The sequence below is a fragment of the Trichomycterus rosablanca genome, chromosome 13 (assembly GCF_030014385.1).
Source record: "Trichomycterus rosablanca isolate fTriRos1 chromosome 13, fTriRos1.hap1, whole genome shotgun sequence".
Classification (NCBI taxonomy): Eukaryota; Metazoa; Chordata; class Actinopteri; order Siluriformes; family Trichomycteridae; genus Trichomycterus; species Trichomycterus rosablanca.
In genome coordinates this window covers 7,493,723-7,510,729 of record NC_086000.1, presented here as the reverse complement: position 1 = coordinate 7,510,729, position 17,007 = coordinate 7,493,723, and the positions used below count along the sequence as shown (strand labels likewise).

The window sequence follows — 17,007 nt, the reverse complement described above, 5'->3', positions numbered from 1 at the left end:
ACCTGGGGATCGAACCCAGGACCTTCTTGCTGTGAGGCGTACTACCCACTTAGCCACCGTGCCGCCCCACTCTCTGATATTGTGATACTTTTTATTTAGTAATTTTATTTTGTAATATAAAATTAGTAAAGTTTACATCTTCAAACTCACAGATGATCTTGGTACTACAATGTTCTGTCTGAAAGCCAATAATACAGGATGAATATGCAACAAAGGCTGCCATGGTCAAACAAAATCTATGATTGTTTTGAAGACCAAAAAAGGTCAGCCTTTTATGTTTGAGACTGAAGCAGCTGTATGTGCTGCTAATTTCCCATGAGAAACGACACTGATGATGCCCAGGACACTTGTCATAGCTCTCTGATTGCATGTCACTTTTGAAATGGGTTTTTGCATCATGAGTCACATTGACCTGCAGTATAATATGAATGTGGGTTTTCCCACAACCTACAAGTATGTTTTCAGGAGGTGACAGGAAACCAAAGTACCCCAGAAAAAAAACAATATGGACATGGGGAGAAAATGCAAAACTCCTCAAAGCCAGGAGAGCAACATAGAGCAGGCATCTGCTTGCATGATTTCAGAATAGAATAAAATGGCTTTATTTGTTTTATATATATACATATACAGGTGTACAGTACAATGAAATGCTTTCTTCACATATCCCAGCTTGTTTGGAATATGCATTGTACGGCGTCCCTTGAGCAGAGTGGATCATTTTCAGCACTGCAGTGACACTGACATGGTGGTGGTGTGTTGTGCTGGTGTGAGTGGATCAGACACAGCCATGCTGATGGAGTTTAGAATAGTCCACCAACCAGCCCCGTGGGCAGCGTTCTGTGAAGTTGACCAACTCAAACAGCAGCAATAGATGAGCAATCATCTCTGACTTTACATCTACAAGGTTGACCAACTAGGTAGGAGTGTCTAATAGAGTGGACAGTGAGTGGACACAACACACACTAACACACCACCACCATGTCAGTGTTACTGCAGTGCTGAGAATGATCCACCGCCTAAATAATACCTGCTCTGTAGTGGTGGTCCTGACCATTGAATAACAGGGTGAAAGCAGGCTAAAAAGGTATGTAGAGAAACAGATGGACTACAGTCAGTAATTGTAGAAATACAAAGTGCATCTATATGGTAAGTGGAGCTGATAAAATGTACAGTGAGTGTAGAAACAAGGAGGTGGTTTTAATGTTATGGCTGAGCCGTGTATAATTATACAATGAGTTTTGCATGCAGTTTATCCTACAATTCCCTTTTTAATTTGCACACACCTGTATATCTGACAACCCCCACAATGCACAGATGCACTGTTGACTGCTGTCACCGGCAGACTTGTACATCTGTCGGATCACATGGCATTCGACCCGTCCCAGCCCCCATGTACGTGTGCGTTTTTACCTGAGAGGTGTCCACCGGTGTGGGTATGAAAGAGGCCTGCGACAGGAACTGTGTGTTGCCCAGCAGGTCTCTAACGCCATCTATATCTCTTTTGTATTCCTTTACAGGCTCCACTCGCATCTTTTCTTTAGGGAGCAGTGCTTCATAGCATGGTGCATAGCCTGACGGTGGCAGGAACTTGAAGTCTCCGTGGCGACCGCCCAAAAGGAAACGTACCCTGCAGAGTGGAACAAGTGCTGAGTGAGTAAAAAATGAGTGAACACGACTTTTGGTGAGATCTGGACCCTGCATGAAGGGTAAATGAAAAAGCAGCTACACAGACATTATAAAGCCTCAGTTTCCTAGCTTGTGTTAAATTGAAAGTGTTACACTATAGGGCTAAAAATATGTGGACACACTAACATCATCTTGTTGAACATCTCATTTCAAAACCATGGACATGCCTCAACTATTTTGGGGTGTTTCTGTGGATGTGTGTGCCCATTTAGTCAAAAAGAGTTCCAGTTCATTAAGTGTTGTCAATAAGATTGAGGTCAGTGTTCGTTGCATGCCACTGGAGGTTCTTAACACATAACTTTTCGTAAAACCTTTTCTTTATGGACTTTTGTGGAATGGGAACTGGAACAGCAATGGGTGTAAAATGTCACCTAAACATTTGGCCATATAATGTATAATGTATAGGTTTTTTTTCTCTACCTTTTTCTCCCGATTTTTAGCGCATCCAATTTTTACCCAATTGCATTATGCTTCCTCTCTACTGGTGCTGACCCCCACCCCGACTGAGGAGAATGAACTGACACACGCACCTTCAGACATGTGTGCAGTAGCCGACTGCATCTTTTCACCTGCAAGAGGCAAGTTCATATGCGGATCAGCCTTGTGCACGGAGAGCCACACCCTGATCAGCATTATTCCTCTACTTTGTGCAGACGCCATCAATCAGCCAGCAGAGGTCGTAATTGCATTAGTTATAAGGGCCCTATATGGCATTTCCCTCCCTGGATAAACAACAGCCAAACGTTATTCATATAGCCGCCCAGACCAGCCGATGTATTCAGCTCCTGGAGAAAACCCATGCAGACACGGGGAGAACATGCAAACTCCACACAGAAAGTACCCAGACCGTTCCAGCTGGGGATCGAACCCAGTACCTTCTTGATGTGAGGTGACAGTGCTACCCACTGAGCCACTGTGCCGCCCTATAATGTATATTAACATTGGTAAAGTTGCACAGCAATCCATGCAAGGCAGTCCCAGAGGAGAAACAGCCAATAGAGCAGCCGAAGAGTCTGAAAGGAGTTTGGACAGTGGGTCGTGGTTTGGGGCAAAGAGCCTCAGTCTGCTTATGAAGGGTTTGCATACATGCCGCTTAAGTGGCACAGCGTTAAAACACACTAGCACACCAGAGCTGACCTTTTGAACTCGTCAGTTCAAAACTCAGCTCTGCCATCCGGCTGGGCTGGGCTACTATATGAACAACGATTGGCTTGTTGTTCATACAGGGCATAAGTGATGCAATTACGACCTCTGCTGGCAGGCTGATGGCGCCTGCACAGAGTCAAGAAATAATGTGGACAGGGTGTGTCTCTCCATACACAAAGCTGATCCACATATGAACTGGCACACGTGTCAGAGGGGGCGTGTGTCAGTCTCACTCACCTCAATCAGAACTGGGGATCAGCATCAGTAGAGAGGAAGCGTAATGCAATCGGGTAATTGGATATGACTAGATTGAGGGAAAAAAAGTTTGCATACATGTAATAATAATAATACATTTTATTTATATAGCGCTTTTCAAGATACTCAAAGACGCTTTACATAAGACAAATAATCAAAACAAATACGTACATACACCATACAAATCATAGTACAAAATCAAAATAGTACATCAACATCAAGAATAATTAAGATAAAAACAAAGAGAGCAGCATAAGACAGTTCATTAAAAATTAGCTAAATTATGAGAGAGAACAACAAATATAGAACAATTTCTTAAAATTAGACAGAAACAGGACAGATTTACATGCAATCAGGAAACTGAAAACTTTACAAGTTTTAGGATCTAGGACTTCACATTTCTGTCGTGATCTAAGTATAAAAACTATTAAAAAGAATAGCAAAAATAAAAGCATTTATTTCGTGTTGTTACAAGTTAAATGCCATATTGAATAGATGAGTTTTGAGAAGTGACTTGAATTTGGACAGGTCAGGACAATCTCGTAGGTGTTTGGGGAGAGCATTCCATAAAGATGGAGCAGCTATGGAAAAGGCCCTGTCACCCCAGGTCCGGTGCTTGGTCCTAGAGGGTATGGACAGTAGGTTAGCCTCAGAAGAGCGAAGGCTACGGGAGGGAATGTGCTGATGGAGCAGGTCGGTGAGGTAGGATGGGGCCTGATTATGGAGAGCTTTGTGAGTGAATAGAAGAATTTTGAATTGAATGCGTTGAGCAACGGGAAGCCAATGAAGTTTTTGTAGAACAGGTGTAATATGATCATGGGAGCGAGTATGAGTAAGGAGGCGAGCAGCTGAATTCTGGATATACTGAAGTTTTTTTAGGATGTAGGGTTTATGTATGCCATGTCATTCTAGTACCTTAATGTTTTCTGCCACTGATTCTGAAATCAACACAGAATGGCAGAATAAGCAGTGGGCATTATCCAGAGACCAAAATGAGCTTTTAACGCATCATGCGTTATTCCCTAAAATGACTTTTCCTGGCTTAGCTCTTTTCTTATTGGTCTCAATCTATCATTCTGATTTACTGATATTTAGACAAGCCAACTAGGAGTAAAATTTAACTGATTGAATTGAAGTGATTTAACGTCCCTGTTGACTTGCCAGTATCTTCTGAACACCTGCCGAGGCTTTTAAATAAAAAGCCCTTACCAGCCGCTCTCCTCACACACTTTCAAATGAGCGAATAATGAAATCAATTCTCTATAATGTAATTTAACTGAACTGAGTTATCTGCCTGAAATCAAAAACCAACATATACATGCACAGCAAGTATTTGCCTACTTAAATATTACATATAAATAATACTTAAATAATAAATTACATACAAGACAAATTTAAGACATATGAAACAAAATGCTGTTTTAAATGATCCTTCAAATTCATTAAGGAAAAAAACCCATTTAAGACCAACTGGCACAACGTAAAAAACTGCCCCTTAGATAAATAAATTAGATTTACAACTGGGCATAATGAGATTAGACCCACTGGCAGCCTTGTTAAATCTAAAGATCAACTGTAACCGTTACAGCAATGTTACGCTGGCTATATAGGTTTCAAGAAACTCAGTAAGTAAGCCGCTCAGGTGGTGCAGCGGGAAAACACGCTAGCACACCAGAGCTGACATTTCAAACTCCCCGGTTCGAAACTCAGCTCTGCCATCCGGCTGGGCTGGGCGGCTACGTGAACAACGATTGGCTTGTTGTTCATACAGGGGGAGGGAAGCCAGATAGGGAGCTCATAACTGATGCAATTACGACCTCTGATGGCTGATTGATGGCGTCTGCACAGAGACAAGGGATAATGTGTGATCAGGGTGTGACTCTCCATACACAAAGCTGAGCCACACATGAACTCGCCGTGTGCAGGTAAAAAGTGGCATTTGTGCATCTCTGTAACTCTGTACTGTCAAAGTTATGTGGTTATATCAGCTATTGTTGAGTGGCGGTTCTTGATGCAGTGCCATCTGAGGGATCGAAGATCACGGGCGTTCAGCTTAAACTTGTGCCCTTGGCCTTGACGCACTGAAATTCCTCCCTATTCCTTGAATGGTTTAATAATAATATGTACTGTAGAGAGAGAAATATGCAAATCCCTTCCAATCTTTCTTTGAGGAACATTGTTTTTAAATGTTTCAATCATTTTCTCAAGCATTTGTTGACAAACTGGAGATCCTCTGATCACCTTTGCTCATTCATCAAAGACCTTCCCTGAATGCTGCTTTTGTACCAAACCATGATTACAATCACCTGTTTGGAATCACATAATTATTTAGTTTTTTCACTTCATTACTAGCCCTAAATTGCCCCTGTCCCAACTTTTGTCAGGTTGCAGACCTGAATGGAGGTATATTAACAAATGAAATGAAGTTGAGCACACAAAGCATGAAATATCTTGGGTGTAAACTGTCTGCAATCAAATAAAAATCAAAGTAAATGTAAGGAGCACTGCATTTTTATTTTACTTTCATTTTCCATACTGTCCTAACTATTTCTGATTTGGAGTTATATAAAACCATTACTTTAAAAAATCTGTAGTGGGAGGTAAATACTGTTTTACTGCACTCTGTACATGAAATAAAATGTAACAGGGTTCAAGATAAAATCATTGCTGAGCTCCAGCTGTAAGAGTAAGCTACCGCTGTGTTGGCCTGACTGACTAACCCCCCACAGGCAACCACTGCTAGACAGCATACTATACAGTGCCAGACAGCATTTGCATCCAAAAGAGTAAAGATGACAAACCAGTTCAATTAAAATTTCATAATCAATTATTCACATGCTGACCGTGAACTCAGGGCTCTGCATTTCTGCACTACTAACTCTTGTGGTGCGCTATGTGCATGACATTATTTATAATGAATAATAAAATACAGCTTGCTTTGAACATTAATATAAGTGGAGACACGTTAATAAGTAATAATTATACTAAACCTCCCTGTCTGCATATTATGTAAAAATATTTACTGAGGCCTGCACTGAAAGATCTGAAGATCCACACTTGTAACTTGTAAATGCGTACCATATCATACTTATACTACATGCTTAAATATACACCAATCAGCCATAACATTATGACCACCTCCTTGTTTCTACACTCACTGTTCGTTTTATCAACTTTACTTACCATATAGAACACTTTGTAGTTCTACAATTACTGACTGTAGTCCATCTGTTTCTCTACATAATTTTTTTTTTAGCCTGCTTTCACCCTGTTCTTCAATGGTCAGGACCACCACAGGACCACTACAGAGCAGGTATTATTCGGGTGGTGGATCATTCCCAGCACTGCAGTGACACTGACATGGTGGTGGTGTGTCAGTGTGTGTTGTGCTGGTATGAGTGGATCAGACACAGCAGCGCTGCTGAAGTTTTTAAATACTGTGTCCACTCACTGTCCACTCTATTAGACACTCCTACCTAGTTGGTCCACCTTGTAGGTGTAAAGTCAGAGACGATCGCTCATCTATTGCTGCTGTTTGAGTTGGTCATCTTATCAATGGTCATAGGACGCTGCTCAGGGGATGGTGTTGGCTGGATATTTTTGGTTGGTGGACTATTCTCAGTCCAGCAGTGACAGTGAGGTGTTTAAAAACTCCATCAGCATTGCTGTGTCATATCCACTCATACCAGCACAACACACACTAACACACCACCACCATGTCAGTGTCATTGCAGTGCTGAGAATGATCCACCACCTGAATAATACCTGCTCTGTAGTGGTCATGGGAGAGTCCTGACCATTGAAGAACAGCATGAAAGGGGGCTAACAAAGCATGCAGAGAAAAAGATGGACTACAGTCAGTAATTGTAGAACTACACAATAAGTGCTTCTACAGTGTATCACAAAAGTGAATACACCCCTCACATTTCTGCAGATATTTAAGTATATCTTTTTATGGGACAACACTGACAAAATGACACTTTGACGCAATGAAAAGTAGTCTGTGTGCAGCTTATATAACAGTGTAAATTTATTCTTCCCTCAAAATAACTCAATATACAGCCATTAATGTCTAAACCACCGGCAACAAAAGTGAGTACACCCCTAAGAGACTACACCCCTAAATGTCCAAATTGAGCACTGCTTGTCATTTTCCCTCCAAAATGTCATGTGATTTGTTAGTGTTACTAGGTCTCAGGTGTGCATAGGGAGCAGGTGTGTTCAATTTAGTAGTACAGCTCTCACACTCTCTCATACTGGTCACTGAAAGTTCCAACATGGCACCTCATGGCAAAGAACTCTCTGAGGATCTTAAAAGACGAATTGTTGCGCTACATGAAGATGGCCAAGGCTACAAGAAGATTGCCAACACCCTGAAACTGAGCTGCAGCACAGTGGCCAAGATCATCCAGCGTTTTAAAAGAGCAGGGTCCACTCAGAACAGACCTCGCGTTGGTCGTCCAAAGTAGCTGAGTGCACGTGCTCAGCGTCACATCCAACTGCTGTCTTTGAAAGATAGGTGCAGGAGTGCTGTCAGCATTGCTGCAGAGATTGAAAAGGTGGGGGGTCAGCCTGTCAGTGCTCAGACCATACGCCGCACACTACATCAAATTGGTCTGCATGGCTGTCACCCCAGAAGGAAGCCTCTTCTGAAGTCTCTACACAAGAAAGCCCGCAAACAGTTTGCTGAAGACATGTCAACAAAGGACATGGATTACTGGAACCATGTCCTATGGTCTGATGAGACCAAGATTAATTTGTTTGGTTCAGATGGTCTCAAGCATGTGTGGCGGCAATCAGGTGAGGAGTACAAAGATAAGTGTGTCATGCCTACAGTCAAGCATGGTGGTGGGAATGCCATGGTCTGGGGCTGCATGAGTGCAGCAGGTGTTGGGGAGTTACATTTCATTGAGGGACACATGAACTCCAATATGTACTGTGAAATACTGAAGCAGAGCATGATCCCCTCCCTCCGGAAACTGGGTCGCAGGGCAGTGTTCCAGCATGATAATGACCCCAAACACACCTCTAAGACGACCACTGCTTTATTGAAGAGGCTGAGGGTAAAGGTGATGGACTGGCCAAGCATGTCTCCAGACCTAAACCCAATAGAACATCTATGGGGCATCCTCAAGCGGAAGGTGGAGGAGCGCAAAGTCTCGAATATCCGCCAGCTCTGTGATGTCGTCATGGAGGAGTGGAAAAGCATTCCAGTGGCAACCTGTGAAGCTCTGGTAAACTCCATGCCCAGGAGAGTTAAGGCAGTTCTGGGAAATAAAGGTGGCCACACAAAATATTGACACTTCAGGAACTTTCACTAAGGGGTGTACTCACTTTTGTTGCCGGTGGTTTAGACATTAATGGCTGTATATTGAGTTATTTTGAGGGAAGAATAAATTTACACTTTTATATAAGCTGCACACAGACTACTTTTCATTGTGTCAAAGTGTCATTTTGTCAGTGTTGTCCCATGAAAAGATATACTTAAATATCTGCAGAAATGTGAGGGGTGTACTCACTTTTGTGATACACTGTATATGGTAAGTGGAGCTGATAACATGGACAGTGAGTGTAGAAACAATGAGGTGGTTTTAATGTTATGTCTGATCAGTGTATGTGGACACACATATTAATTGTTGATTTCAGCTGTTTTAGCCATACTCCTTGCTAACAGGTGTGTAATTATCTTGCTTATGTGATGCTATGCTATGCTGCCTGGAGTTGTATCTCCTGTCAAGGTCTCTTCTTGGAGCAGAGGTGCAAGACTAAACCTACAATCTATAGTGAGCAGCAGCAATATAGGACAACAAGGGTGACAACTGCAACAGCATTAATTCAACTGCACAAAAGAAGGCAAAAGTAAACCACTTCAAATGGAATGGATCAACAGAACAACAGTATATTCAGTATAATGCCAGTATAAAGATGGGACCTACAGTTCAGAAAGCACTGAACTACTGAGAATGAGCTAAGGATTCCTTTGAGTACAGCTTGCATGTATGACTCAGCTAGGTCAAAGCCTTCTGGATGCCAGGCTGCTGAGGTTGACAAGCAAGAACAGAAGATTCAAATAGATTGTCTACACAACATTAGCAGCAGATCCTTTAACTCCTGTAAGTTGCAAGGTGGAACCTCCATGGATCAGACTTGTTTGTACAGCAAATCCCACAGAAGCTTAATTGGACTGAGATCTGGGGAATTTGGAGGCCACAGCCATCAGGGAATACAGTTTCCATGAAAGGGCGTACATGGTCTGCAACAATGCTGAGGTAGGTGGTACATGTCAAAGTAACATCAACATGGATGGCAGGACCCAAGGTTTCCCAGCAGAACATTGCCCCAAGCATCACACTGCCTCTGCAAGCTTGCCTTCTTCCCATAGTGCATCCTGGTGCCATGTGTTCCCCAGGTAAGCGACGCACACGCACCCGGTCATCCACGTGATGTAAAAGAAAATGTGATTCATCAGACCAGGCCACCTTCTTCCATTGCTCCGTGGTCCAGTTCCGATGCTCACGTGCCCATTGCTGGCGCTTTCAGCGGTGGACAGGGGTCAGCATGGGCACCCTGACTGGTCTGCGGCTATGAAGCCCCATACGCAACAAACTGTGATGCACTGTGTATTCTGACACCTTTCTATCAGAACCAGCATTAACCTCTTCAGCAATTTGAGTTACAGTAGCTCGTCTGTTGGACCCACACGGGTCAGCCTTTGCTCCCTACGTGCATCAATGAGCCTTGGCTGCCCATGACCCTGTTGCCGGTTTACCACTGTTCCTTACTTGAACCACTTTTGATAGATACTGACCACTGCAGACCGGGAACACCCCAAAAGAACTGCAGTTTTGGAAATGTTCTGACCCAGTCGTCTAGCCATCACAATTTGGCCCTTGTCAAACTCACTGAAATCCTTACACTTGCCCACTTTTCCTGCTTCTAACACATCAACTCTGAGAATAAAATGCTCACTTGCTGCCTAATATATCCCACCCAATACCAGGGGCCGTGATGAACAGATAATCAGTGTTATTCACTTCACCTGTCAGGGGTCACAATGTTATGCTTGCCTCGATGTGTGGCTTCCTTATATCATGAGGGGCAGGTCTAAAAGAACCAATAGTATTGCCCTTGGCTTGCTCAACAGGGGTTGTTGGTCTGTTAGTCCTGGATGCTGTGAAATGGCTTTAAAACAATGTACACACATCGTGTATATATACACACACACGTTCTTATTACTTACTTAGCACCAGCAGAGAAGCTGACCACAGGAAAGAAGAGGCCGTCGGTGTTAAAGCTCTCGAACATGCCTTGAACCGGCTGTCCATTGATCCTGAATGAGATGCTGGGGGCAGCCAAATCCAAGCAGCAGCTGACCACGTCATCGGACGTAAGGATGTGCTGGTTTACTGAAGCCACTCTCCGAGGGATTCGCCCTGTAGTGTAAACACAAATGCATGTACTTTCTGCAAACACTGAGGAGGAAGGGGACTTATCGTGTGCAGTTTAATAAATAGTAGTGCAAGTGGTTGATATGTTACAAAAAAATTACAAACTTAATTTTAAAAAATGTTGGGACACTTGCAATAAAAACTGAAATCGTTAATCTGTTATTTTACTTAAACCTTCATTAACCAGACAAAACAACAAAGAAACAAATTTAAAAAATAAATAAATGTGCACCATCGGGTCACACCACTGTTTCTTTTAATTACACTTTTTAATTATATGGAAGTTGAAGATACTAATTGTTGCAGTTTTGCAGTGTTGCATAGAAGACTTGAGCTCCTCAACACGTCTGATTCTACTCTTCATGCTGTGCATTTTTAATGGAAGACCTGGACTGCAGGCAGGCCTGTCAATCACACGCACTCAATGTCTGCGAAGCCATGCTGTTTGTGCATCATTGAAAACGATAAAGATTTTTTACTTCTTTTGTCTGCTAAATAAGTTAATTAAATTACAGATTTTACTTAGAAAGTGTCCAAACTTTTCTGGAAATTATATTCCCAACAATGCCTTGGTATCAAAACTGTGTAGCAGTGGTTTGCCTCATACCTCGCAGATAGAACACAATACGTGCAGATTCAGAATTATCGGTCGGAGAGTTCCTCAGTCTGTTGTGGAGTCCCACAGGGCTCAGTGTTTGGACCACTTCTATTTAATATTTACCTCCTTCCCCTTGGAAACATTTTCCGCCACTATGGTATCCGTTTTCACTGTTATGCTGATGATACACAGCTTTAGGTGTCTACCAGACCAACCTCTGAACTTCCTCCAAATGCTCATATTGACTGTTTACATGATGTACATACTATATGGATGACAACCAACTATCTGAACCTTAATAGTAGTAAAACTGAGTTACTCATTATTGGGTCAAAATCTGCACTTTCAAAAAGTAGTATCTGCTCTCTTTCCATTGCCGGAACCCTGATTAAGGTTTCCCTACAGGTTAAGAGCCTTGGCGTTATCCTGGATAGTACGCTTTCTTTCTCCAGTCATATACATAACATTTCCCGCATTGCTTATTGCCAGATTACGACCAGCCTTATCACAACATACAGCGGAAGTTTTAGTCGATGCATTGGTTACTTCACGCATCGACTATTGCAATGCAATTCTTATAGGTATTCCCAATAAGCTTATTCAGAGACTACAGACCTTTTCATAATGCTGCTGCTCGGATTATTACATGTTCTAGGCTGACTGCGCATGTTACACCCTTGCTGATTCCACTGCATTGGCTCCCTGTGTCACAGCGGATCAATTATAAAATACTGTTTTTGACACTTAAAGCCCTTCATAACCTCTCTGCTGTCTATCTTACAGATCTCCTTCAGATCTATACCCCATCCCGTTCTTTGCGTTCCTCAACAGCAGGTCTCAACAGCAGGAGATGCCAACAAACTAAATAAGCTGGTCAGGAAAGCCAGTTCTGTTGTGGGTCTACAGCTGGACAGTCTGGAGGTAGTATGTGAGAGGAGAACTAAGGACAAAATCAGGGCCATCCTGGATAATCCTTCTCACCCTCTCAATGAGGAACTATGGCGGCTGGGCAGTTCTTTCAGTCATAGACTCATTCCACCAAAGAGCAAGACAGAGCGCTTTTTGTGCCAACTGCCATCAGACTGCATACCAATAGCAGAATACACAGACTGTCCTCACACTGATGAGCCAGCTTCCCCCTACAATAACTCAAGATCCCCCCTACTTTTTTTTCCCAGCACTGGACTCTGTTTCATTATTTACACATATGTATATATTAGAATATATAGTGTTTGTATTATATTGTAGTAATTGTATGTATAATAGTAATTGCATTGCATAGCAATTTCTTTTCCTTATTTTCTTATTTCATTCTACTTTCTTTACTCTACTTATTGTCCTTACACTGTACTGGAGCTGCTGTAACACTCGAATTTCCCCCATGGGAATCAATAAAGGAATCTTACCTTATCTTTTGGACATTCCACCCATTAAGCTTAGTACAGTGGGTGCTAGGGGCCTTTTCTTACGCTGCATCCAAACTTTGGAACACACTTCGCCCTTATATTAGGGCTTTAAATTCTATAGCAGACTTCAAAACAATTTGATTTGGTGTTGTTGACTGTGATTGTAAATATGTTGATTATTTTATTATTTTAGATTTGAATGTTGATTGTTTATTACATGATTATTGCTGATTGTGTAATGTAAGGTGACCTTGAGTGTCATGAAGGGCGTCTATAAATAAAATGTATTGTTATTATTATTATTTCACTGATGATCCATTGAATCGTACCTCTATGTTTATGCTACCAAATTATTCTTGATGGTGGAGTTCCTCACTTGCATGATACAGATTCAGTGACATCATAAGTCTAATTGTCATAACTTTTTCCAGTCAATGGTTGAAAGGTAACAGCCAAATGTTGCACCCTCTATGCAAATTTGCAAGCCTCTAGGAAGGTTTTACATATGTTTTTAAGTCTGTCTGTTGGAATATGTGCCCATATAGGCAGAAATTTTTTTTTTTTTAAAAGCCCTGACTTCGTGCCCTGAATCGTGGTTTAAATTTAGCCTGAAGGTGTTTGATGTGGTTGAGGTCACGGCTCACGTATTTATAAACCTTGCTTTGTGCACAGGGGCACAGTCCTGCCTTCATCAAACTGTTGCCAAACACATTACATTTATTTTATATAAATTATTTTATAGAACTATTAGAAATGGATTTGTATAAGATATAAAGTCATCCCAAAGTGTACCTGACAACAAGTGAAGTCCATCGAAGCCATAAGAATAGAGGTCATCCCCAACTCCGTTGGCCCCCCAACCTTCTCCACCCCCTGGGTAAGGTGCATAGCCTTTGGTGGAGGCCCACCCGACCCGCAGGTGAGAAGGTTCGCTGGTGATGAAGTGCTCCACTTGGTCTATCATCAGCTCAAAGTACCACTTCTTGTACTGAGCTGAACCTTCTCGTACACCCAAAAAGATGTTAGGTCTCATGCTGCCAGTGAATCAAAGTAAAGACAGCAGAAAAAAATGGTAATAATTAATTTACACATTCATAATTAATGTAATAACCAGATGTTTATGTTCATTCATAATTCATAGCTATATATTCATATTACTTATATAATGCTATGACACAGTGCATTTCACACACCCGCATTTATATAATTGCATATTTTTACCTTTGGACATCATTAACCAATCTTGTCTGGAGCAACAGGTCTCTCTTTGGGAGCAAATGATCACAGATGAGGTTTTGATTGGCTCTCACAGCCACTCCATTACAAACACAGAGAGAGCAAAGCACATCTAAGATCTGAGGACAAGACCAAAAAAAGTTACAATTCACATATGACATGAATACTATTGATGACTTAGTTTGTTTAGTTTGAGAATGTGTTCAGTGTAAAATCTTGGCTAAATGTGTAGTACTGATCTGAAACACAGATCAACCATAACGTTATGACCACCTCTTTGTTTCTACACTTACTGTCCATGTTATCAGCTCCAGTTACCATATAGAAGCACTTTGTAGTTCTACAATTACTGACTGTAGTCCATCTGTTACTCCGCATGCTTTGTTAGCCCCCTTTCATGCTGTTCTTCAATAGCCAGGACCACTACAGAGCAGGTATTATTTAGGTGGTGGATCATTCTCAGCACTGCAGTGACACTGACATGGTGGTGGTGTGTTAGTGTGTGTTGTGCTGGTATGAGTGGATCAGACACAGCAATGCTGATGGAGTTTTTAAACACCTCACTGACACTGCTGGAGTGAGAATAGTCCACCAACCAAAAACATCCAGCCAACAGCGCCCTGTGGTCAGCATCCTGTGACCACTGCTGAGGAGTGTCTAATAGAGTGGACAGTGAGTGGACACGGTATTTAAAAACTCCAGCAGCTGCTGTGTCTGATCCGCTCATACCAGCACAACACACACTAACACACCACCACCATGTCAGTGTCACTGCAGTGCTGAGAATGACCCACCGCCTAAATAATACCTGCTCTGTGGTGGTCCTGACCATTGAAGGACAGGGTAAAAGCAGGCTAAAAACGTATTTAGAGAAACAGATGGACTACAGTCAGTAATTGTAGAGCTACAAAGTGCTTCTATATGGTAAGTGGAGCTGATAAAATGGACAGTGAGTGTAGAAACAAGGATGGCTGATCAGTGTAGATTTTAATGGCTAAGAGGCTATTGCAAGGCTGTCTGATGAGCAGGAAAAAATGAGAATTAAAAATCTAATTAGAAATAGTACAAAAAAAATAGCTCTCCTGCAAACATTTAGCAATGTTTGTTGCTAAACAGTGTCAGATATGCCTAGAGTGGAAGTAGGAAGACAAGTCAAATAAAAAACAATGGATCTCTGGGGAGACGGAAATAAAGAATAACCCTCGTGTTGGGGAAAGTGAAACTCTGGACAGCAAGAAGTAAAAAAGCCTTGCTTGGAAAGATAAAAAAAGCCTGAGGCAGAGAAAATCCACACTCAACAATGCTGACCTAAAACAAAAGTACCCAATAAACCTATTTCCTGTTGAAGACTGCAAACTCTCCTAGAGCTGCACTAAAAACCAAACTCAGTGAACTCTTGACAGGAGAAGCCATTAGATTTTTTTAAAAGAGGGAATCATTGGATGACAACAAGTTTGATAAAGCCATGACAGATTTTATAGGACATGACTAAAAGGCTTAAAGAGTTCAGATAATTATTGTAGACCTGTCCTGTCAGGTAAATACAGCTATTAGACAGAGAATATTTCATGGCCTGTTGGACCGTTTTATCAAAAAACACTTTATTACATCAATTCTAGATACACTATATTGCCAAAAGTATTCGCTCGTCTGCCTTCACACGCATATGAACTTGAGTGACGTCCCATTCTTAATCCATAGAGTTTAATATGATGTCGGCCCACTCTTTGCAGCTATAACAGCTTCAACTCCTCTGGGAAGGCTTTCCACAAGGTTTAGGAGTGTGTTTATGGGAATTTTTGACCATTCTTCCAAAAGCGCATTTGTGAGGTCAGACACTGATGTTGGACGAGAAGGCCTGGCTCACAGTCTCCGCTCTAATTCATCCCAAAGGTGTTCCATCGGGTTGAGATCAGGACTGTGCGGGCCAGTCAAGTTCTTCCACACCAAACTCGCTCATCCATGTCTTTATGGACCTTGCTTTGTGCACTCGTGCGCAGTCATGTTGGAACAGGAAGGGGCCATCCCCAAACTGTTCCCACAAAGTTGGGAGCATGAAATTGTCCAAAGTCTCTTGGTATGCTGAAGCATTAAGAGTTCCTGTCACTGGAACTAAGGGGCCGAGCCCGACTCCTGAAGAACAACCCCACACCATAATCCCCCCTCCACCCAAACTTTACACTTGACACAATGCAGTCAGACAAGTACCGTTCTCCTGGCAACCGTCAAACCCAGACTCGTCCATCGGATTGACAGACGGAGAAGCGTGATTCGTCACTCCAGAGAACACGTCTCCACTGCTCTAGAGTCCAGTGGCGGCGAGCTTTACACCATTGCGCTTGGTGATGTAAGGTTTGGATGCAGCTACTCGGCCATGCAAACCCATTCCATGAAGCTCTCTACACACTGTTCTTAAGCTAATCTGAAGGCCACATGAAGTTTGGAGGTCTGTAGCAATTGACTCTGCAGAAAGTTGGCGACCTCTGAGCATCCGCTGATCCCGTTTTGTCATTCTGTCACGTGGCCTACCACTTCGTGGCTGAGTTGCTGTCGTCCAGCGTGTACTTGTGGAGATGGACCTATCAGAAGATCAGCCATCCAGGCAGCACTCCACAAATCACGCCTTTATGGTAGAGTGGCCAGAGGGAAGCCACTCCTTAGTAAATAGTAAAAGGCACATGACAGCCCACTTAGAGTTTGCCAAAGGGCACCTAAAGGACTCTCAAATCATGAGAAACAAGATTCTCTGGTCTGATGAAACCAAAATTGAACTTTTTGGCCTGAATACCAAGCGTCATGTCTGGTAGAAACCAGGCACCGCTCATCACCTGGCTAATGTCATCCCTACAGTGAAGCATGGTGGTGGAAGTATCATGATGTGGGGATGTTTTTCTGCAGCGGGACCGGGGTGACTAGTCCTGCTAGAGGGAAAGATGAATGCAGCTAAGTACACTGAGATCCTTGAAGAAAACCTGCTTCAGAGCGCTCTGGACCTCAGACTGGGGGTAAGGTTTACCTTCCAACATGACAACGACCCGAAGCACACAGCCAAGAGAACAAAGGAGTGGCTTCGGAGAAAGTCTGTGAATGTCCATGTGTGGCCCAGCCAGAGCCCAGACCTGAATCCATGGGTGAAAATGGGTATATGCTGATGCCCCCCATCCAACCTGACGGAGCTTGCAAGGATATGCCAAGAGGAATGGGTAAAAATGTCCAGAAACAAGTGTGCCAA

The 17,007-nt window shown here is 42.6% G+C and overlaps 1 protein-coding gene across 1 annotated transcript in view; it reads right to left on the bottom strand.

The window, feature by feature from the left end:
* Window positions 1-17,007, bottom strand: part of LOC134325658 (ryanodine receptor 3) — a 235,154-nt gene that overhangs the window by 135,191 nt on the left and 82,956 nt on the right. Inside the window, exons 17-20 of the mRNA XM_063007904.1 lie at window positions 13,761-13,894; window positions 13,332-13,573; window positions 10,328-10,520; window positions 1,411-1,627 (exon numbers count right to left, since the gene is read on the bottom strand). Coding sequence (XP_062863974.1) covers window positions 1,411-1,627; window positions 10,328-10,520; window positions 13,332-13,573; window positions 13,761-13,894 — 786 coding nt within the window. The remainder of the gene's footprint in view (window positions 1-1,410; window positions 1,628-10,327; window positions 10,521-13,331; window positions 13,574-13,760; window positions 13,895-17,007) is intronic.